The following is a 24,456-nucleotide window of genomic DNA, read 5'->3' as shown; positions in this document are numbered from 1 at the left end:
CCATGGCCAACATGGAGCCCAACACAGGGCGTGAACTCACGACAACCCTGAGATCAAGACCTGAGCTGAGATGGAGAGTTGGATGCTCAACCGGCTGAGCCACGCAGCACTCCAATTTCTTTATCTTCCCTTTGCACTTCGTATCAGTTAGAATTTCATTCAGTTGCAAGTCACAAAGATCCAAGAGCTAAAGGTTTAAACATAGGAGGGTTTGTATTGGCATGTCAAGTAGGTGGCTTTAGTCTGTCCGGGTTAGGGTTCTGGCAGCCCCACCAGCCATCACCGGCCAACGTTGCTTCCAGCTCTCAGCTCCAGCATCTCTAAGGAATAGCCCTGTTTTCCACCGCGGCTGCAGCGCTTTGGGCACCACTTCCATGTTCCAAGCAGCAGAACAGAGAAAGGGAAAGAGCAGCCCCTTCCCTTTTGAAAAAGGAGCATTTGCAAGTCCCACTACCCTCCTGCTTCCATCTCATTGTCCAGAACTTAGTTACGCAGCTGTGCCCGGCTGCAAGGGAGACTGGAGAATCAAATCTTTTAGCCAGTGGATAATGTGCCTGCTAAAAACTAGATACTATTACTAAGGAAGAAGTCGATGAATATTGATGAAATGCTGATAAGTTAGCAGAATATTGGTCAAAGGATTTCTGTTTGGGGAAGAGTTTAAAGACATTAAAGTTTAAGTTGAGAGTCAATGTCCAGAAAGGCTGAGATGACAGAAGGGCTCTCGAGACAGTTTACTCAGAGAGATGATGTGCAAAATTCAGAGACCATTCCACGACCTCATTTTTCTTTAACATTGAAAATATTTATTGGATTATATTAAGATTCCAGAAGTATACCTGTGAACTTTAGAACATTTGGAAAAAGAAAAAAATAATGTCCCTTACTCCCAGAATCTAGAGATAGCCCTAATTAACATTCTGGTGTGCTTTCTTTCAGTCTCTTCTGTGCATAAATAATTTGTTAATTTTTAACAAGTAAAAATAAAAAAAAAAAAGATCATTCTTGCTGTTTGTAGTGGTGTTTTAACTGTTTTTGGAAAAGCGATATATTGAAAAGTCTTCCCCCACCCTTGTCCCTTGCCCTGCTCTCCACTCCAGGATCTCTGCTCATGGCAGCCTCTGTAAATCCCATCACAATGGGATCGTTTGTACATTTCAGCAGATACAAACTTCCAAATCCCCGGTGACACATTTTACATAAATGCCAGCCCAGCACACACACTGTTCCTCACCTTGCTGTTTCCACCCACACTTTATCCTGCTTTTTGCCAGATCAACACAAGAGCTTCTCTATTGGCTTCTGTGCCATTTCTTCCTGTGGCTGTAGCCCATTTATTAAACTGCTCCTTCTGATGGGCACTTGAGTTTTTTCCAGTCTTCTGCTATTTCAAACAATAAGCAGCCTTTTATAGGTCTCATTTGCATATGTTAACATATTTATAGGATAAATTCCTAGAGGCGGAATCGCCAGGTCAAATGCACTTGTAATTGTGATAGGTGCTGCCCAATTGCTCTCCACACTGATGGCAACAATTTGCACGCCCACCAGCAATATATAAGAGTGTCTGTTTCCCCACGGCCTCATCAAAAGTGCGTGTTTTCAGACCTCTCCATTTTTGCCTGTATGATAAAATTTTAAAATCTGTCTTAATATAGCTTTAGAATGGGGAAGGTTGAATCATAGTGTTTGCTTTGTTTTTTGTTTTTGTTTTTGTTTTGTTTTAATTTCTGTCTTAATGGTATTCCTGCTCAGTGCTCTACCTTCCATGCGTATTTACCTGTGAGATCTCTGGGTATGCAGTAGTCGGTTGGACTAATAAACACGAAGGCTGCACCCCTCAGCTGAACAGTTGCTCTTTCTCCCTGCATTTTATCCCTGATAAATGCACGTGACATTCTAGCTAAATAATTGTGTTTTTCTAAGATTTTATTTTTAAGCGATCTCTACACACAACATGGGTCTCGAACCTACAACCCCAAGATTAAGAGCCTACCGACTCTTGCTCTACCGACTGAGATAGCCAGGCGCCCCTAAATAAGTGTTTATTGGGTGCCTGGGTGGCTCAGTTGGTTAAGCGACTGCCTTCGGCTCAGGTCATGATCCTGGAGTCCCTGGATCGAGTCCCGCATCGGTCTCCCTGCTCGGCAGGGAGCCTGCTTCTCCCTCTGACACTCCCCCCTCTCATGTGCTCTCTCTCTCTCATTCTCTCTGTCTCAAATAAATAAATAAAATCTTTAAAAAAAAAAAAAAAAAAAAATAAGTGTTTATTATTTTGATGGTTTATACCCTGCTTTATTTCTAAAATATTTTAAGTAAGAAAGTTGGAGTAAAGACTAAAAAAATGACTGTAAGGAATGCAAGATGAAGGCAGACATGAAGTCAGTTCACCCAATAGCCTCAACAGGTTATTGAAATAGCAGGCAGGTCACAGATTTGGCCAGTGACAAGAGCCAAAGAGTTCAAAACATCTGGGCAGGACTCTGTTGGAACCTGGCTTTTCCGAGGTTGTAATAATCACCAGAGTGTGTGGAGAGGAGACATTCCTTCTTCTCTCGGCATTCATGCTCCAAACTCAGGTGCCCTGTGGGACTGGAGAGCGGAGACAGCCAGAGACCTGGGAGGAAGGTGGTCAGCTTGTGGGGAGGGAAGAGCAGAGGACAAGGAAGAGCTTGGTAGGAAGGAGAACAAGGCAAGAGGAGTGGGGAACATGCCAGAAAGTACACTGGTCAGAAAAAGCTGCCTCCACATATTATCTGAACATGCATAGATGCATCGTTTATCACACTGTGGGAGCTGTAACAAATCGACATCAACTTCATTCTCCTGGAATTCTTATGGTACCATGTGGCCTGCTTTTTCTAAGCCCTGACCTTGGTCAGATTCCTGTTTGGCATCTTTGCTTTGTTTTCTGGCCAAGTCCTACTTGGAGTTGAGCTCTATAGAGGAAGAAGGGATTGCTTTAGGCTTGGATCGTGACAGTACATCGTATGAAAACATTCCAGTTCCTAGTAGAGGGAAGCATAATTCTAAGAATGTTCAGGAAAACTGGAGAACATCTTCATGTCTGTCGCAAATGACAATACTTTGCTTTCCAGTATTCTTCATATACAAAAAATTGTCACTTTAAACCCAGATTTTAAAAAGTAGTCCTACTAGGATTACAGCTCCAGTAAGAGATATTTGCTGCTAAAAGGGGATAAGAACAAAAAATAGCATTAGGGTATTAGGGTGAAATTTACCCAAAAAACCAATGTTGTTATAGTTGCCTTTTCATACACACAAAATCATAGCCATTGCTCAGTGTCAAAATAAACTTGTTTTGCTTCCTTTGGTGCAGATAAAGCTATCGTTTCTCCAGACAAACCAAACAAACCCTTTAACTTACAGCACAATATTTTGTCTTTCCAGGCATCCTATAAGCCATTGTTGAAGCAGGTTGTGGAAGAAATATTTAATCCTGAGAGGCCAGATCCAGTGGATATTGAACACATGTCTTCAGGCCTCACTGATCTCCTTAAAACTGGATTCAGCATGTTTATGAAGGTAAAGTAACCCTGAGGAGGTAATCCTGATTGTACCGATGTCTGTGCTGGGTAGGAAAATGCTGACACCCCATTCACCCTGGGGAGGACCGTATAAGATAACATCCAGTATTTTGGCTCTTCTGAAATCAGGTGCAATCTTTATTTAACTTCGGTTATAAGCAGCCCGACCTTCCAGCCTTCTGATATTCCAGCTTCTTTTGACCTAAGCGCTATGGTCTTTTTTCAATTGATATGTGAGGATACAAGCCCCCTAGGATAGTGTGAATGAAAACTTTTCTCCTCCTTGGCCCACATTTTCATTTAATCCATATACTATTCGTAGGTCTTAATGATGGTCTCTTGCTCTTAATTCTAGAACTCATGTAGAATAATGAATAACTCTGCTCAGTCACATGACTCGCATCACCCCCAAATCCATTCGAAAATGGCTTTTGTTTTAGCCTAGTGGACTCCCATCCCAGGGGCCAAGTGCTAGACTTTCTCTGGCTAATATCAAGGAGAGGTCAAAATGACTGAACAGCCTTTGCCATGGGGATGAAAGGAGGAAAAGTACACAAATGAGATCTATTTTTAACTCACTACAACGTTTCTGAATTTAAAAGAATCTAAACAAGATTACAGACTGGCCTCCCAGTCTATGCCAGGACTTCAGTTGTAATAACTCTTGGAAATAACAGAATGTTTTGCCTGCTTCAAAGCGTCTTTGAAATCATGAATTAATCTACATAGCAGATCTGGCCTTTCAGAGTTCAGTAAATGCATATGCCAGGAAAACTGGTCCACGCACACAGCCAGAGGACAGAAGCCAGACAGTCAGACTCGAGACAGAGCAGTAAACGGGCTGGAGGGGCGGCCCGGGTCTCCTTCCTGCTGCCTCCACTTAGCACTGTCTGTTATTCCGTGTGGCTCCTGGATTTTCCCCCTCTTTATTTCTTTTTTTTTTTGTAAATAATGTATTACAGATCAGCTTCTTAAAAGCGTGTGGGGGCTCCTGAGTTGCACGTAATCCCAAGGTTGTCCAGTAGCCCTTCACGATGGCTACTTTGCCTAGAAACTTCCAGACGAGACGTGGTCTCCAAAACCTTCTCCACTTGAGCATCCCCTTCCTTCCTTCACGAGCTTGGACTTCGCCCTGAGGAGAGGCTAAAGTAACAAGGTTGGACTTCCAGGCCCTGGTCCGTGAGGCTGGCTCGACAGGCCCTGGGCGCTTCCCCAGTCAGGCGGCCGCGTCCGACGTTGGCCGGGGGCACGGTGAGGGCTCCAACCTGCCTGCTCTCTGCTCTCCGCCTCGCTCTTGTCCGGCGATGTCCCACGATGTCCCCATAGCAAAAGGATCCTGTGACCAAATATGTTTGGGAAACACTGGATAAAACAACAAATTAAATTGCTTCTGAGGGCACGGTGCCTTTAATACGCTGATGGACTGTGCAAGTGTCAGGCCAATACGGAGCCTCCCTTGTGGGAGACGAGCGGCTTACGCTTTCCTTTACTGGTTCATGAACCGCGGCACATCGTTACCCTTTTACGCTCTGCAGAGTGTTTGCCGCAGCTCTTCCACTGATCAGAGGCATCACTGTCCTGCGAAGGATTTTGCCTAGGAAGAACGGGTGTGGAGCCGTCCTAGGCCACTGTGTTTCTCTGCCTTCGTATCCCTGGGGTTAGGACTCATGAAGAAATGCTCTGGCCCCTTGAGAGTGATCTCAAAGAGAGGTTTCCAAGTAATGCATTTCAGAAAAAGGGAGAATTTGTGTTTTCCCAGCAGCTATCAGAATCCAGTCCTCAGCCCCCAGCTGCCAGGCATCTGCTCTCAGTTGCCAGGGGGTGTCATCTGTCTGCAGGGGGTGGGGAGAGTCTCAGTGGACTGGCCACAAAGCCCTCCCCATGCCACCACCCCAATGGAGAGGCGTTTTATTCTGTTTCTACCTGGGCTTCCATGCTGAGTCTTCCCACCACACCATAGAACGTGAAGAGGAACATTACCTCTGGCTCATGTGTTCAGGACTTGAACAAAATAAATGGGATAAATGTAGAGAAGAACAGTCAGTAGGGCTTTGAGGAATAACTGCGATTTCCCAAGGAGCTATGTCTTTGAGACGGAGGGAAGCCATCAGGAGAGAGTATCTTCCATTCTGCTTTAAGGCCTGTGGAGAGAAGAGGATGCAAGATGCATGTCTAAGAGTCTCTGCATCAAACCAAAGCTCTGTGAGAGGGAAGTCAAGGCCACTGGAGTTTGCCCTTACTAAAGTCGGAACTTTATCTGCATCCTACTGCAACTTGTTACCATCTCCTTCCTGCATTGCTTTCATGTGCTTTCCTCTATAAAGGCTGTCCAGAGAAGTCTTCCATCCCCATCTGTTCTGGTTATCTCTTGCTGCGTAAGAAGCCATCCCAAAACACTGACTTAACATACTGTTGATCACTGATTTTGTTCATGAATCTGTACTCTGAGCAGAGCTCAACAGAGAGCAACTCACCGTCAAGGTGGCACCCGTACATGCCAGCAGGTTGACGCTGCCCATCAGCTGGTAGCCCAGCCTGGCCCATGAGCTAAGGGACGCAGTTCTTGCCATCGCCCTGAGCTTCCTCACAGCATGGTGGCTGGGTTCAAGGGCAAGCGTCCTAAGAGAGAGCCAGATGGAAACCTCGGAAGTCATGTAGCATCCCCTCCACCGTGCTCTGTTTGTCCAGGCAGACACCCATACCCACCTGGGTTGGAGGAGAGGGAACTTACTCTCTTCTTGGAAAGGGAGCAGAAGTTATTGTCGTGGCCACTTTTGGAAAACACAATCTGCAGTCGGCCTGAATATGCACTTGGCTGTCCAGCCTGATGGGGCAGCGTGTGACAAATTCTAAGAGTTTTCCTTCCAGTCTGGAGGACAGAAAATCCTCCCGTGCTCTTGACCCGGGTTCAAAATAAGTGCTCCCAGAAAAGCTTTGATAATGAAAGATCTGCCTGTTTGCCGTAATTTTTTTTAAATAATATAATCTCAAAAACAAACAAACAAACAAAACCAAAATCTTCCTGCGTGATAAGACACTACAGGACTTTCCTCTCCCGGGTTCACTGTGTCAGGCCCTGGAAGGTAAAGCAGACAAGCTGGGGAGAAGAGTCAGTGTGCCCACAAGACCATTCTTGGAATGGTTCTGAGACAGTGTGTCAAGTGCGCTACGTGCCCTCCTCAAGCAGAGGATAGACTTGTGGTTAGCCACATAAAGCTGTGGGCTTCAAAAGGCAATGCCTTGGGGGGGGGCTCTCAAACTGGGGAGAAACAGCTTTGGCAGAACCTGACATTCTTCAAACAACCAAGCATTTCTCCAAGATGCTTGTGCATGGAGCACCTTGATCTCCTTACAGGAAAGCTTGATAGTGATCTAATAAATAAATCGAAACATACCTTACCCCCCTCGCTTCAACGTTAATTTAATTTAAAACTAGCGTGTCTAATAGGCAGCACTTTTAAAATGCATTTCTGGAATTTGTGGTTTGGATTTCGGTCTCCTGAAAATAACATACTTTATATCTACTCCATGTGTTTGGCCCCCAACTTGTTTTGACTAAAGGACATGATTTGTCAAGATGTTTTCTCTGCTGGAATTGGCATGAGGAGGGTGGGTTTTATCTAATGAAATTGCGTGAGGCCCTTTTACCTCCTTTTATGTATTTTTTTAAGATTTTATTTATTTATTTAACACAGAGGGAGAGATCACAAGTGGGCAGGCAGGCAGGCAGAGGGAGAAACAGGTTCCCCGCTGAGCACGGAGCCCAATGCGGGGCTCGATTCCAGAACCCTGGGATCATGACCCAAGCCGAAGGCAGACTCTTAACCAACTGAGCCACCCAGGCGCCCCTTATGTATGTTTTTTAAGAAGGTTTTTGTTGCTGTTGTTCCATTTCCTATGTGGCCATGCTTAATTGGAAAAAATTAAAAGGTTTGTGAAAAAGACTCAGAGAAGACCCAGTGCTTGCCTCTGGGCCCTTCTCTGAATTGATATGAGAGCTCCCTCACCTTGGGTCCACAGGGGAGATGGAGTAGCTGCTCAACAGGCCCTGCAAAGCTGGTTGTGAGAGGAGATCGGAACTGAAACTCTTTCAGTGACAATGCCAACAAAGTGCACGACTTAATCATTTCTTGTGAATCATTTATGGTGAAGACCGAGGAGGATCTCGGGGAACTCAGGGCAGTAGTGTGGTGGGCCTCAGGATGGATGGGGACTGAGAACTAGAAAAGCCATCAGGAAGCCAGACAGTTCTTTGGGACTCACTCTGGCCTGCAGAAGATGCAAAGCGCACCAGCCAGCACAGGGCAGGTGCCCAGGAAGTGTGCACTGAATGAACGGCTGGGTCGTGATGCCACAGCCCTTGGTTCTTCTTAAGAGCTCAGCTTTGACTGAGCCTCATCTGTCTTCGGTCAAGTCTTGATTCCCAGGGAAGGATCTGGAATTGGCCCAACTGAGGTGAGCAGCGCTTTCCCGAACCAGTCAACAATGGCTGAGGGGCAGGATCACATTGCAGCTGCATAGCTGCCAGGAGCGTACCCCACAACCATAGGCATAAAGGAGACCGTTCACGTGTGGGTTGGATGCACCTACAGTGAAGGGGAGAAGACTGCCATGGGGATGAAGGGCAAAAATGATGAGCCTCAGGTGAGATTTGCTGTCAGAGCCTTGGACTGTAAGAGCTGGACATGCCTGTGGATCATCTCGTAGAGCTCGTCATTGTTTACATAAGCAAACAAGATGGAGAGATGAACTGTTGGCGTAGGTCCGTTATACTTAATGGCATTTCTGACAAGAAGAAAATAGGTCAGCATTTGGTGTTTCTTGATTAACTCAGCACACGTCCTGGAATTCCTGTTTGCAACACTATTTATCACCTTTGTTTCTATTTTCGTCTTCTTAACTGCTTCATCCTATGAGGTAAGGCTTGATTTGTGTCTAACACTAGCTAAATATGATCCATCAGTTCTAGTGAGATGGACTCTCACAGTTGGAATCATTAAACAAAAACAAAAACTTGGTTTGGGCAGTCTACAAACTTTGTCTGCCTGTGAGCAATTATTGAGAGCGTCTTCTGTGTGTTCGCCACTGTTGTGGGCAGGGAAGACATAGAGACAAACTAGGTGCCCCACCTGCCCTGGCCCAGCTCACCTTGTGTGGCCTGCAGCTTGCTAGGTGATGGACAGGAAAATGGAGGACTGTGGGGAGGAGAGAGAAGTGGTGTGCCAGATGGGATTCGAGGGCACAGAGAAGGGGGAGTCAGGCCGGAAGTCAGAGAGAGCTTTCCAGAAGAGTGGAGTGCCATCAGCGCCGCGGGAGTGAGGAACAGAGTGACCCATGCCATGGTTCCCAGTGGCTGGAGCTGATGGCGGATTTGGGGAGTGGAAGAATATGAGGCCAAGGGGTAAGCAAAAGCCAGGTCAGGACAGGCTAGAGGTGAGTTTTGACCAAAACACTGAGGCGCCATTGAATGGTTGTTAGGAATCTAGAACCAGTTTATATGTTACAAAGGTGTCCCCAGCAGCAGTGAGCATGGGGGGAAATGTGGCCAGATCCGCATCGGGCTGCACAGGGATGGTGGGCAGATGAGGTGATCCGGAGCTCAAGCAGGGCGGGGGGCGTGAGGGCAGGGGCTCAGTGCTGGTGGATTCCACAGGACGGGGTGTTGCTTGGATGTGGAAGATGAGAAGATACCGCCTGGGGTGATTGGCCTAGAGTTGGGTGACTGCATGAACGGTGTTAAGATTTTCTCCGACTGAGAAACAGGAATGGAGAGCAAGAGGACTTGTGTTTGAGAGTTAGCTTTGCAGCTCCGCAGAGCCTGGGCCAATGGGAGCAATCTGGGGCCACGGCTGCAGGTGAGCCATGGACCGTGGGCAGGGGCTGGGTCACCCAGGAAGGGTGTCTAGGAGAAGAGCAGGGGCCAGAGGCCCGAGCAGTCAGGGATACAGCCTGTCATGGAGCAGGTCAGGCAAGCGGTGCCCTCTAAGGAGAGTCCAGGGATGCAGGGGAGAAACTGGAGGGGATGGGGGAGGTTTCCAGAAAGAGGAAGCCATCCACCACAGCAGCTGTAGCAGGGAGGTCAAGCTAAACAACAGAGTGGCGCTGCCCAAGTGGAGACCTTCCACGACGTGATTCAGTGAGGAAATTCCACCAGGAACCTGCTAATTGACCGATGCTGCTAAGGAATGAGAAGCTCAGCCTTAAGAGATGAAAGCTAGCAAAAATGCTTTCAGTTTGAAGAATCTGTTCATAAATGGGGAGGTGTGGAAAGCGTCTAGCTCTGCAGTGAGATAGACTTGGATTTCAGTCTCCACCCTCCAGCTCACTGACTGGGAGACTGGGGACAAGTTACTCAGCCCTCCAAGCCTCCCTGTCTCTAGCTATAAAACAGAGCTTCTACCCACTTCACAGATTCTCCGTGTCACATCGTGTCCTGCTCGCCCCACCCCCTGCTTTCTTTTCCTCCAGAGCACTTCCCACCTTCCATCCTTACATACGTTTGCTTACATACTTTGTCATCCTCCCTGACTGAAAGAGAAACTCTACACCAGCAGGGAGTCTGGTCTGATCCATTCACTGCTGCATTCTTGACATCCCTGAAGCCTAGAGCCGCATCAGGCCCTGTAGTAGTTGCTCACTAAATATTTGTTGAACGGACAAGTAATTGAGTAAAAAGCACCATGCTCGACATGCAGTGATGGGTGGCAGTGGCAGTGCTCTTACTAATCTCTGTGGGGAGAAAAGCCATTGCCAGACCATCTTCAGAGTCGGCACCGCTGTTCTCAGGGCCGAGTGCCCTTTGAGGCCAAAATTCCTGTTGCACTCTCTCCCTTCTCCGAGGCTCTGCCGTTGTTGGAGAATGGGGGCCTGACCCTTGCCTGGGCTTGGGAGAGTGGAGTCACACATTCAGAGAAACCAAGTGGAGGAGAATCGGCAGCAGGATTCCCAGGACTCCTGGAGCGTGCCAGAGAAACTGGAAGCAGAGGAAACCCCACTCATCGAAACCAATCAGGACATCAAAGAGCTCTCGGGACCCACAGCTGCAGAGAAGGTTCCCACAGCCTATGCCTCGAAGGCTCCAGTAGATGGATGGTGGAGAGAAACTGGCTTCTCTAACCAGAACCCATGTCTGAAATCACAGCCAGCGAAGGCTCGGAAAGTGAAAGAGCAGTGAGTCTGACTCGCTTTATTAATCTGGGCATTTGCAATGGCAGTCAGGATGCTTACATCTTTCATCCTCCACGTGCCTCACACCGGGAACTCACAGACACCCGGGATGCAGCAGTGTGGGGCTGATTATAAGGAATGTGTTATTCTGATGGAAAAGACTTTCAAAGACTCCACCTCCCAATAGCCTGCCCACTGGACATGTTCTAGAAGGAAAGTCTGGTATCAAAACATAAATCTAAACAGAAACCAAACTAGCAAACAGCAACGTGCATTAATGGGACCCTTTTATGTGTACCAAACCCAACATTACCTCAACTCCTTGGCCCCAGGGTATTGTTCTTTGTTGTTACTGTTCTTTGTCTCCTTTTCATCTTTCGATACATCCTTCCAAGATTCTCGCAGCAGTGTACTTCAGAGCCCAGACTCTCTTATGGAAAGCATATGTCTTTGGGAACATACTGTCCCACTTGAAGTTCTGGAGCCAGTTGTATTTCTGTTCCAGGATCAAGTGAGAAACAGTTATTTGCAGGGTTGGAAGGAACTTCAGGTTAGCTCCTCAGCCAGGAAAAATCACACTTGAAGCAAAGAGTTTCTAAAAGATCTCTTAAGAAAAGAAGAGCATCTCCATTTAGCCTGTGGGTCTTCGTCATTCATCTGTCCATTTATTTTATTCATGCAACATGTGTGGAAAGTTTACCATGAGCAAGGTCTGTGCTCAAAGCCCAAAATGCCAAAATGCCAAGATAAATATGATCCATCCTTCCCCTCCGGTAGCTCGCACTCTAGGAGAGGAGATAAGCAGCAGTCCAATTTGACAAGGCCACGGCAGAGGTGTGGTCAGATTTGGGTCACGGGGCAGGAGTCGAGAGACAGGGAGAGACAATTTTTCAGAGGAGAGGATACTCTTTAAAGAGAATAAGAGGGAAGGAGGTAAAGAAGAGAAGGAGCGGGTCCTTAACTATTGAATAACTGTAGAGCCAGGGCACGGACAGAAGCCAAAGCACGCCGGTGTGGTCCCAACCAATGCCTGTGGGCCACAGATCTTTCCTACTAGCGTGGAGAATCTCCAGGACTTAGAGAGAAGTGGAAAAAGCAAAGTACGATGTCGAGTATCAGAAGTCCAGGTGGGAGTTACCCTTGGTGAGGTTGTGACAAGAGTGGGGCGCGAGAGGGACTCCAGGATGCCAGCTCTCTGTGTTTTGATGGCTTTGTTTACTTTGTGGAAGTAAATCAAACCAAACACTGTGATAAATGCAATTTTCAGTGCAAATGTTCAATCAAGCGTCATATGTTTACCAAAATGTTCAAAAAACCCCAAATACCACGCAGTCAGGCATGGCTCAAATTCTTGTGAAGGGCTCCAGCAAACAAACACTGTGCATGGAAGATGGAAATAGAGACATGAAGCAAAGCCACACTGAAAGAGCCCTGTATGCTGAATGAAGGAGTTCGCACTTCATCCTCAAAGACTCATGGAGAGAGCAAGCACCAATGGAGCTGAGGGGTGTTTCAGAGCATGGCCCCTTGTGCCACAATTGAGTTACTGGGTATAAGCTTAAAATTCTCCACCTGTAAAATGCAGCCATGATTGTATTTGCCCCCAAAAGCTATTTTGAGGATTGAATGAGATAATGCACAGAAATGTTTAGTAGAGTGCTCACTAGAGTCAACAATAAATGTTTGCATTTTAGAAAGCTTCCTCAGGCAGGAATGAGGAGGACGGATGGGGGACGGCCAGACTGGCATGGGGAGACAAACCAGAAGGCTGTGGCAGTAATCTAAGGAAGACAAAATGAGAGCCTGACCGGAATAGGGACAGTGGAAGTCAAGGAGAGATCCACAAATGTGAGGGGGTACAATTAAGATCTGGGAAATGGAAGAGAGCGAAGTCCAAGGTGACTGTCAGGTGTCTGGCTCGGGAGCACGTGAAGATGGTGAAGCTGTTAGAAAGTCAACATGAGGAATAGACTTGGCAAGATCATGCATCAGATTTGGAGCCTGTTGAGTTTAGGGGTCCTGGGAGACACCCAGGTGAGCAAGTCCACAGGAACCCAGTGGAGGTGTTCAAGCTAAGGAGATAGATTTGGGAAGGATGTAAAACCTTGTTGAAGGTGAATGAGTAGGTGAGATCCTTCAGGGGTGATGTAGTGAGTGAGAAGACCAGGGGCCAAAGATGGAGCCCAAAGTAACACGGACATATAAAGGGGCAGACCAAGAAAAGGAACCTGTGAAGAAATTTGAGAAGAAACAATCAGAAAAGGTAGAAGGAACAACCAACAGAGAGTGCTATTAGAGTAGCCAAGCAGGGTGTCATCAACTGTGACAGATGCCACAGAAATGACCCGTTAAACGAAGACAAAGTAGTGTTCATTGACTCCTGCATATGATGGCCATGGGGACTTCAGGGGAATAGTGGGACACAAGCAGGATTGTCCTGGGTATGTATTACGTGACTTGGAAGAAAGCAGCCAACAAATGCAATCCAGGAGAAGGAGAGCTGCAGGGCAAGAAGCTCGGGGAGGGGGGCGGGGATGAGGAGTCAGTCTTTTCCTGAAGGTCAGAGTTTCCAGTATTCACCTGTTTTGGAAAAGGTTAGATCTCTCTCTTTCTCTCTCCCCTTCTCCCTTCCCCTCCCTCCCTTCCTCCCTCCCTGTCTCTTTCCTTCTCGCCCTCTCTCCCTTCCTTCCTTTTTTTCCATCCTGTGTTTCTTCTCCAGAAGCCAAAGAGTAACTTATGTAACTGGAAACACTGAATGTGTTGCCTTTTTAAGTGTTTTTAAAATAAGATGTTGACCTGGGGGCTGTCTGCGCGGGAAGATGGTTTGGGAGTTAGTGTGAATGAGTGAGTACATTCCCCGCCTTTGTGGACCCTCCCTTCGCAGATTCAAAGCCTGTGTCTCCCACCTTGGGCTGAGGCGGCCATGTTGGGAGCCGGGGGCATGCTTCCTGCAGTGATGCGATGCTGCTCCGTCCTGGCCGCTGCCCCCGCCCCCTGCCCGCCTCTTCCACCCAGTGGGTAACCATTTGCCTCTAGAACTTGGGTCACACCACTTCTCCCGCCCACTCCTCCCCAAACCTGCTCTGGCTTCCAGGTAGGGCTCAAAACATACTGTCTTCAGAAACTCCCTCTTGTGCCCATCAGTTAGTCACTGTGTGGGGCTCATTTTGCATTTCCTGAGGGGTCCTGTGAGTCGTTCTCATTCTGGTATATAAGACTTTGCCTTATTGGTGAAATCATAAGGCATCAGGCTAATTCTCCACGACATCTAGTGGGCCATTCCATGTAGAGTAGGTGCCCAGCAAAGGTTGGCTCGCAGAAGGTAAGGGGCATGAAGTCTGCGCTAGACGATAAGCTCCCAGGGCAGGTGCCGGGCTCATGCATCTTTTTACCCCTTCAGCGCCAGCTCCCTAGCCCTCTGACCGTCTATCCATTCCACAGAAACTTACTGAGCACCTGCCAGGTACCAGAAACGGCACTAGGTAAGCTGAGAATTCAGCGGTGAACCAGATCCCCGGTTCTAGAAGAGGAGACAGCCAATAAGGAAACAAACAAAGGAACAAATCCAATAACCACAGGCTGTGGCAAGCTCTTTGAAGGAAGTTAACAGAGCTCTGTCATGAAGAAGGGGCATGTTTATGCTCAGACCTGAAGGCTGCTAAGGAGAGAATAAATAAGTTGCCCCTCAGCCTTCTCTTCCTATTTAATAGCTCCACGACCTTAACTTTTCCTTCAATAAAATATTCAAAGGGGTACAATAAGATGACATGGTATGGGCTTTCCTGGTCAGTGGGTTTACAGCCCACTAACACATCCAATCCTTAATGAATCACCGTCTCTAAGTGTTGCATATGTCACCTGCACTAGGGGGGCGGCAGCCCTGGGGTCCCCATGGAGGGACAAGGGAGAAGGCGCCCAGCTGCGCGGCGTTCTGCCCCAATACCAGCCACTTGAGCCCATGGTGGTTTGTTTTGCAGGTGAGCCGGCCTCATCCCAGCGACCACCCTCTCCTGATCCTCTTCGTGGTGGGCGGGGTCACGGTCTCAGAAGCCAAGATGATCAAAGACCTTGTGCCGTCCCTGCAGCCAGGAACCCAGGTACTGAGGCCTCTGTGAACGGTGAAGGAGGGTCCTGAGGCACCAGTGGGAGGGTGACCGAGGGTCCTTCATCTGGCTTCCCAGCGCCTCTCCCCGTCTCCATCCCACCTTTCTTCTCCCACCCACTCCTGCCCTGTCACATTCCCCCTCCACCTGCTCCCGGGTCAGCTGTCCTCCTGCTGCGGACACAGGGAGGAGAGCTGTCCCTTACGGTCCTCGCCTGCCTCGGGGCTTCAGGGGCTAAGCTGCTATTGTCCCTAGTCCCGATTCCTGAAGGGCATATATTCTTTTGTGTCCAGTCAGCTCTTAGCTACTCACGAGTTGTTACTCAAGGCGCATCATCAAGACAATAACAGATGTAGCATCTGTCTCCCCTGTCGCCTCCTGCCAGTGCCCGTTCATCCCCTCGGAAGCAGCCCAGTGGTCAAGAACACACACCTCTCGATTGTATAGGTCTGTCCTTGAGTCTTACCTCTGTCATTTACTAGCCAGCTGATCTGGGAAAGCAAAGCCTTCCATTTTCTCCCGGAGGCAACAGGGCTAGGGGGGCTGTGAGTCTTGGATCAGTAAGGGGAGAGCATGTACTTCTAGCACTGTGCCTGCCCCATAGCTCTCGATAAATGGTGGCCACCCTCAGTATCAGCCGTTTCTGGGCGGTCAGCACCCTGCTCGGTGGTGGTGGGGGGGGGGGTGTTTAGCTGCTGACAGGAGGCAGCCGGAGCCCAAGGGGAGGGACTTCGGGAGAAGGAGAGCCCCTGCCCCTGGAAGTTCTAATCTGGCTGACGGCGCGGAGCCGGCAACTCAGTAAGACTTTAAGTCCTTGCCTGAGTGGGCTCCCCAAAACATGAGAGCAGGTGGTTTACATGGGAGACGATCCCAAGAAGCAGAAGAAGCACGGGAATCTGAGAAGACAGACAGTGGAGAGAGAAAAGCCAGAAAAGAGTGCTTTGTTGCAGGCAGCCGGGGCTCTGTCCTCTGGGGGCCCGAGGAGCCCAGACGACATGCCCCCAGATTTTCCTGCCAGGAGACAGGGAGTCTGACACATGTTCCCATTGACTCTCACCCCCCACCCCCATTTGAGACTTGCCTCTGAGGGCTTATCTTCAGCTTTAGCCCAGGGGGCCTCTGTCTCCTCTTAGGCAAAGTTTTGCCTGTCTTCGGCCTTCCACATCTCTGCTGGAATCCAAACTCCGCACTTTGCAGTGCGACCCTGAACTGCCCGCCCCCTGCCTCCTATTCGCTGCCCCATCTCCTCAAGCAGACATGGATTCCATTAGGACAAAGGCTGGGGCTCCCCAGGCCTGAGCACATGGCAGGAGTTCTGGAAGCCTGGTCTGCTGGCTTGATTGGCTACAGAGCAGGCTCGATCGCCCGGTGAGGCAGAGAAGGCCTGGGTCCTGTGGTCTCCAGACACCCAGCCGAGGAACGGACCTGAGTATCTAGGCAGATGCAGAAAGTTCTCGAATGGGGAATGACCAGTCTTTGGCTGTGACCATTTCTGCTCTTACTACCACCTGTCATGGTCCTAGCTGGTGAAATTTCTGACCAAGTGGTCAATTCTGCCTCATCTAACACCCTGTCAGCAGTGTCAAGGATCTGTTTAACAAGCAGTTGCCTTTTTGAGCAAGACTTTTTTTTTTAATCAGAAAGCACACTTCTCGCTGTCCTTAATGAGGTGAACCAAATTCTTAGCTCTCCAGAACAGTGCTGCATTGTACCACCCCGACAGACATGTTAATCCCCACTCTAGAAGGATACAATGCAGCCATTTTCAAAGCTGCGGGACCCGAGTTAGACAACACAGACCTGGGATCTGCAGTGGCTTTGCGACAACCCAACCCTGTGCCCGGTCATCTGCAGAGGGAGCTGCTCAGAGAATCTGGGGCTTAAGGAGCAGCCGTGATTGCTATGTGTCCATGGTGCAAAAAGTTCCCCCGAAGAGCTAACGGGCCCCAGGAAGCCCCCAAAGGCAGTAGGGAAAAACAGCAGAGGAGTTATTGATCATGGTGCCCTTGATCTCCAAGCTTCTGAAAGGAGGTGGGTTACCCGGATGTTTGCTGGGGTGGTACCTGTGGAGGCAGATCTTCCTTTCTCAGACCCCAACAGACTCACTCTGCCCTGGGTGCACACCTACCTGTGCCCAAATCTGGGACGGGAGCAGCTACCTGCTTTTACACGTGCAGTGGAAGTCCGGCCTTGCTGCTCTAGCTGTCCACAAAACGGCTGCTCTAGCTGTCCACGAAATGGCTGCTCTAGCTGTCCACGAAACGGCTGCTCTAGCTGTCCACCCAACGGCTGCTCTAGCTGTCCACCCAACGGCTGCTCTAGCTGTCCACAAAACGGCTGCTCTAGCTGTCCACCCAACGGCTGCTCTAGCTGTCCACCCAACGGCTGCTCTAGCTGTCCACCCAACGGCTGCTCTAGCTGTCCACGAAACGGCTGCTCTAGCTGTCCACCCAACGGCTGCTCTAGCTGTCCACGAAACGGCTGCTCTAGCTGTCCACCCAACGGCTGCTCTAGCTGTCCACCCAACGGCTGCTCTAGCTGTCCATGAAATGGCTGCTCTAGCTGTCCACGAAACGGCTGCTCTAGCTGTCCACCCAACGGCTGCTCTAGCTGTCCACCAAACGGCTGCTCTAGCTGTCCACGAAATGGCATGCATACGGTGCCATTACCAACTCAGACTTCGACATCTGTTGGAGAACACAGGTGAACTAATTGAAAGGCATAGGTTCTACTGAGTCTATGTGCCCAACAAACTCTCAACCAACAAGCTAACTCGGACGTGACTGTCCATGTGAACAACAGATAATATGCGTTATCTAACCCTAGTATTCTGTCTTTACTAGCCAGCCTACACGTGAACACCTCCGGTGATGAGGACTCGCCCCCTCCCCCTGCAGCCTACCTGGGCCTTGGAGGGCCTTACTGTTATGTCTCTCTCCCCTAGACGAGTCCAAATCTGCCTCCTTCTAGCCTCGCTCATTAGTGCTGCTTCCAGCTCCTGGGCCCCACAGAATTTACAGGCAAATCAGGCCCGTCCCTCTCCCACGTGTTCTCCCCTGGGTCTGCTCTTCTCCAAACCAAGGCTTTCCAGTCCCATGAGGTGTATCTGAGAGTGACGGGTGTGGTGGCTGTCCTCAGCCCTGCTCTGTCTCTCCCTCTCGAACTCAGCTGGAACGGAGAGCCATAGGTCAGTGTGGACGACCCTGAGATCATGAGATCAGTGCAGGGCAGTTGGGTCCCCCTCCTTCTCATCTTCACCATAGCCGACAAGGCCCAGCACACCGTCTGAGGGATGGATTCTTTCCGCTCGGTTTTCGCTGCTCTAGAAGTGTCGACATCAACTGAGTCTACAGTCTTTTCTCTCCAAGGTCCTTGGTCCTGCCAACAAGGGAGGTGCGGTTGGTTAAGTGGTTGACTCTTGGTTTCTGCTAAGGTCCTAATTTCAGGGTTGTGAGATCAAGCCCCACGTCAGGCTCTGTGCTGAGCTCGGAGTCTGCTTAAGACTCTCTCTCCCTCTGCCCCTCTCCCACCTCTAAAAATAAATCGAAAAAAAAAACCCACCCAGCCCTACAAATAGGGTCGGGATTGCTGGATGTCATGATTGTTCATCGAATGTTGAATACTGAACACTAGAAACTTTACTTATATTATTGTAGCATAAGATAAAAGTAGCTCTTCTGGAGAATTCACCAACCTGTTGATTTGTTCCTGAGATTATGGGCAACTAAAACCAGCCTGACTTTTGTATCAGTTCCTATTAATCCACATCTTCTCTATATCTACATGGGTGCTTTGGGGACCCAAGCGGAAGAGCCTACCATCACATCTACTGAATTGGATTCATTGATTATTCAGTGAACATTTGTTGAATATCTGCTTTGTGCCAAGCACTGTCCTTGTGCTAAGGATAGAGTAGTGAGCGAGCCAGACTCGTGCCTGCTTTTGTGGAACTTATATTCTAATAGTGAAGGACTAATGTCAAGCATGAAAACTCCAACCAGAGATAAGGGTGCCAGGAACACAGACGGTGCTATGGTGGGAATAAGTGGAGGGGGACATTCCTTCAGATGGCACAGGTTCCCCGTGGAGGAAAAGAATTTGAAAAGCATTCAGGGACCAGCTCTTCAAAGGAAACTCATAGAACCCACTTATGGCCCATCCAGGAATGAATTCTCTTCCACAGAAAGTGACAAGGGTAGCAGGAAACATGGAATCCAGAAACCATATGTCCGCACCTGCTTGTCTTGTAGGACTGTTGTCATACTCTAAAACGGGCATGTTTCCTCCACTCTCTGCCTGTGGTTGTTGGCCAAGGGGCCCATGAGAAAAAGTGGGCAGCTAGAGAAGGCCCTCTGTCCCAACTACAAAAAAAGGGATCGAAGAAGCAGCTCCCCCCACCCCACCCCAAGCAGCCCAACCATGAGGCAAGAAGCTTCGTAGGCTTCCCCTCACTCTGGAGTGCTTGTGCCCAGCACCCACCCCTGTCTCACTTGCTGCCTGTTGTCGGGCCCCATGCCCAGATGGCTCTGCAGGCTGAACTCTGTGGCTGGATGGGGGCCAAGAGGCCTACAGAAGCCTGAGATTGTGGGAGGAAAATAACAGGGAGGGACCCTCCCAGAGGACACAGGGAAAGGCCAGCTCAGGAAACAGAGGAAGACCATGTGGGCAAGTTGGCCCTGCCATCCACCACTTTTCATAGGTGGATGCATGTTCCCACCCACATTTTCTAGCACTTCTGTGTTTCTGGAGCTGAGTATTTAGTGAGAATGTAAGAGAAAAAACAAAATAGACCAAGAAATATGCTCATACACACACAGTTTGGCATAACTTTAGGGGTTCAGGATACCTAAATTCTGGCTCCAGGTTATTCTAAAATTGATTGAAAGGCCCAAGAGAGGAGTCCAGTGACTTCCTTTTTTTTTCTCTTTTCAGTCTAGATTTATTTTATTCTTTTTTTTTAGATGTATTTGTTTATTTGAGAGAGAAAGAGACAAGTGAGCAGGGGAGGGGCAGAGGGAGAGGCAGAGAATCTCAAGCAGACTCCACAGTGAACGTGGAGCCTGATGCAGGGCTCGATCTCACGACCCTGAGATCATGACCTGAGCAGAAATTGAGAGTCGGACGCTTAACCCACTGAGCCACCCAGGCGCCCCTAGATTTATTTTATTCTGAAGTTTCTTACTCTGAGGAAAACATCAATGAGGTTTTAAATTTATCTTTTTTGCCTGAGTTAGCTTAGAGCCTTATAATCTGAACTAGAAACTCTAGAGACAGTACAGATCAAGGTACTGGATGGCAGCCCACATGTTCATAGTGTTCTTGTTCACGCTGCCCTCCACTCCTGTGAATGAACAACTCTGGAGTCATTTGCAGTGTGAGGTTTGGTTCTTCTTTCCCCTTGAATGACTTCTTATTAAATAACCTCCAGAAGGGACAAAGATGAGGAAGTGATCTGAAATGTCCCACTTACGGTTCTTTGGGAGACCCTGGTAGCACCGTTTACTCACCTCAGAGGCAATGTGAAAGCAAGGCAGACAGTTCACAGTGAGTTTCCCAGAAAGCTTGGTCGTGTCCCTGTAATTAATCCACTCTCCTACTGGCCTAGCAATACAAACCTTCTACATTTAACACACACGTATGAGTATGTGTGTGTATGCCCGTGCAGATGGGGGTAGGCAGGGCCTCGGATATGATATATGCTCACAAACCAGGTCATCAAGTGGAGGAATATGCATGTTGGTGCCTGTGAATAGTTACTTTTACTGGGAAGAATGTCGCAAGTTTAAAAGAAAAAAGGAGAAAAACCATTTTTATCCCCTGCTCCTTTCAATTCAAAATGTTAGAAATCAGATGGATCTGAAATCTAAATCCTGGACTGCCCTGCTTCCTCTGTGTTCTGCAGAAATGGAACAGCAAGATGCTGGAACATGCAAATTAGAGTGGTGGCCTGCGGAAGCCGGACGTGGGAAGAAAGCAAGAGGGCTGGGCCGCTGTCCGAGCCTGACCCGCTCCTGCAGGAGCCCGGGCCAGCTGACGTAGGGGCTCTGGGGAGCCCTGGGGAGCCCTGGGGAGCCGTGGTTTCCTCCACCCCTGGCTCACAGATGGAAGTCTTCATCAGTGCCCTCGGCTGCTTGGACAAAAACCAGTTCTCTAGAAGGAATTCTCTCGTGCTGAATTTGCCTACCACCACACATTTGATGACTGTTTATAAAATCTTCATTTTATATCTAACAGGCCAATCTCAGGCTCTTTTAAGCATTTTCTTTCTCATTTTGACCATCTTTTTGTCCCCCCAGTTGGCTAATTTTTTAGACTGTTTAGAACTATTTTAGTCAAATAATGCAGAAATGCCCTAGTTGAATGGGCTAAAAACCTCTAAAAATGCTCAGATGAGTCTGAAGACCAAAAGATGCCTAAGATGTGAAAATGCTCAAGGCCCCTCCTCTGTAATAGCGTAAATGAAGTGTTAGCCTGGCTTGTGATTCCCAGTAGGAAATGTAGACAAATAGTTGAACTGATTTGAAATAATTTTCCCAGAGCTATTTGAGCTATCTGTTATTAGAGCCTCTCAGGGTGAAAAACTTCCTGCTGACCATTGTTAAACTCACTGCCTCCTTCCTTGTCTGACCGTTTCTGTTCACTCATTTCGTCATTCACTGACTCCCTATATCAAGGACCCGCTACATTTCGGGCACTGTGCTAAGAAACAGCGGAAAGATTCAGGAAAGGCAACAAGGAATATAGTGTGGTACCAACAGCCGTGGGAACACACTTCAGCTTTGGGAGGGGTGGTCTTGGAAGGCTTCCTGGAGGTGGTGATGCCTGAGCAAATTTTTGAAGGACTGAGAGCTCTTCAGGTAAAGAGGAGGAGGACTCATGTTCCGGGTGAAGAAGCATCCCCAAAGTTCCACCGGTGAGACTGCAAATAGTCATGTCAGGTGGAGATCATTATTCCCACTTTACAGATGAGGAAAGTGAGGCCCAGCTAGGGTCCAGCTCCTAAGTCTGTGCTCTTATCCACTGCCCCATCTGGCAAGAGTCCTTGGTCTGAGCTTTCTTGCCTCTTCAGAGCCCCTAGCTCCCTCCACACTGCCCTGGTTTCCCATCTGCTTCTTTTCAGCCCTCCACATGCATGTCCCAGGCACCCTCTGGTTCAGCCCTCATGCTAAATACCTGCCTGTTCAGAGGTGGGGGGCCCCGTCTTTGGGTCCTGCTCAGTGGAGGTCATGGAACCCACCGTCTCTGTCAGCCCTGGCTGGAAGCCCAGCACACCGTCTGAGGGATGGATTCTTTTGGCTCGGTTTTCAGTGCTCTAGAAGTGTCGACATCAACTGAGTCTACAGTCTTTTCTCTCCAAGTTCCTCAGTCCTGCCAACAAGACTTACATATCCTGGGAGGCTCCTGCTAGCCCTTATGCTTGCCCTCACCTCAGCCAGAGAGGAATCTGCCATTTTGACTCAGGAAGGAGCACAGGGGCTGGCAGTGGTGGTGGGAACTGGCAAGTCACCAGGGCAGGAGAGGGGCGTCTACTCCCTCCCGAGAGTCAACTACTAGAGAGTATGCAAAGGACTTCTGTTTCTATGCACACGTTTTACAAAATATCTGAATACGGGTTTCTTACCTTATGGTCTATGATTCCTAGTTGAACACAAACCTCATCTGAAACTACATTCAGAATCTTGTGTGTGTTGAACAGACACATATTTTTCTAGAGTTCTTAGCTTTTATAAGGAGACCTGTGACCCAGTCACAAAACCACAGTAAAATGGCACTCAGAATGGCTGAGCACCTCGTGTGCTCTAGGCACGTGACGATGCAACGCTTGCCGCAGCACCTCCAGCTCAGGGCTGTTGTTGGCCTTCTGGGACACGCCGAGTACGGCTCCAAGGGAAGTGGCTTTCCCTGGGGCACGCAGCCAGCCTGCGGTGGAGCTGGGCTCTACAGGGCTCCAACAGTGTGCTGGCCCGGGCGCCGCCGTTCCTAGCCAACCGCTAGGCTTGGCGCGGGAGACCCTCTCCGGACCCACGTGTTCATATGCTGTCTACACCGTGTGTGCAGGTGATGAGGGCATGCTAATATTCACTTGCTGCCCTCCAACTCTCATCCCCTGGCCTTCAAGGACAACTGTGAGCACAGACTGCAGTATTTCTTTTTCTGCCAAAAATATAACTTGGCTGACATTAGCCATATATTGTTTAAGATCGTTCTCTTTTGAGAAAAAGTTAAAAAGCTGCTTGCAAGAGCTCATTTTTGCTTGAAACAGAAAACTTTTTAATAACCCTCACTTCTTTAACAAGAAGAAGGAGGAGGAGGAGGAGGAGAAGATGAAGAAGAAGGAGAAGAAGGAGGAGGAGGAGAAGGAGAAAGGAGGAGGAGGAGGAGGGAGGGGAAGGGGGAGAAGGAGGAGGAGAAGAAGAAGAAAAAGAAGAGGAAGAAGAAGAAGAAGAAGGAGAAGGAGAAGAAGAAAATCATAAAATGCTTTCTTCTCTCCTTCCTTCTTTGACTCGGGCCCCATCTGCCTTTCCTCCACATTGGAGTGGGGACTCTTGTTTCTGACCAGTGAGCTGGGAGCTGGTTACATCATTGGCTTGGGAACACCTGGAACAATGTGGCGGGGGAGACAGTGTCAGCATGCACATTCCCGGGCTGTATGGCCAGGTGAAGCCCGGTCCTGCTGCTCGCCTTGCAGTCACCTCTGCTCGGGCACTGAGCTATGGAATTCCAGCTCTAGCACCTCCTTCTCCATTCCCAGAGTCAGCTCCTCACCTGGCCGCCTGTGCAAATCCTCACCAGCCCTTAGCCCTTACCCAGCACATCACAGACCCAGCCCGGACCCAAGGAATAAGTTGTTTCAGTGCTATAAAGAGAAATCTACCCCAGAGGCAAGGTCCAGACCGAAGGAAGCAGGAAGGGTCCACCACAGTGACAGGCCAGAGAGGCCCAAAAGTCCCCGTGGACTAGGGGAGTAAAGCAGCCTTGCCCAGACCCCTTGACATGACTGAAGTGACCAGATACGCCCTTGGATGCTGGAGTCAGCCTGCCTGGGTTGGAATCCTAATTCAACAATTTCCTGTGTGTTCCTGGACAAGTTATTTAACCTTTCTGTAGTTTATTTTCCTTATCTATAAAATAGGAATAATAAATGTACCCATTTTATAAGGTTGTGATGAAGATTACCTGGATTTTAAGTGAGATCATGCTCAGTGCCTGGCACATCATAAGAACCAATAAATGTGAGCCAATACCATCCTTATCCCATCATTGTTACAGGTTGACTTGTGCCCCCTCCCAAAAGATGCTAAAGTCTGAATCCCTAGTACCTGTGAATCTGACCTTACTGGAAATAGGTCTTTGCAGATGATCAAATTAAGATGAGGTATTTAGGGTGAGCTCTAATCTGATATGACTGTGTCCTTATAAAAAGGGGAAATTTGGACAGAGAGGCATGCATTAATGGAAGACAGTGTGAAGACACAAGGAAACTGAGAGGAAAGCATGGAACTGATTTTCCCTCACAACCCTGCCAACACCTTGATCTTGGACTTGTGGCATTCAGAACCATAAGACAATAAATTTCTGTTATTTAAACTGCCCAGCTCTGGGTCCTAGGAAATTAACACAGTCATCACCATCACCCA

General features: G+C 48.7%; 1 protein-coding gene across 1 annotated transcript in view; it reads left to right on the top strand.

The window, feature by feature from the left end:
- The window catches only part of SCFD2 (sec1 family domain containing 2), a 433,063-nt gene that overhangs the window by 406,766 nt on the left and 1,841 nt on the right, over positions 1-24,456 (top strand). The window contains exons 7-8 of the mRNA XM_078068601.1: positions 3,412-3,546; positions 14,693-14,812. Coding sequence (XP_077924727.1) covers positions 3,412-3,546; positions 14,693-14,812 — 255 coding nt within the window. The remainder of the gene's footprint in view (positions 1-3,411; positions 3,547-14,692; positions 14,813-24,456) is intronic.

The sequence above is a fragment of the Halichoerus grypus genome, chromosome 3, assembly GCF_964656455.1.
Source record: "Halichoerus grypus chromosome 3, mHalGry1.hap1.1, whole genome shotgun sequence".
NCBI lineage: Eukaryota > Metazoa > Chordata > Mammalia > Carnivora > Phocidae > Halichoerus > Halichoerus grypus.
The sequence above is the reverse complement of the archived record's forward strand: the minus strand, read 5'-3'. Positions and strand labels throughout refer to the sequence as shown.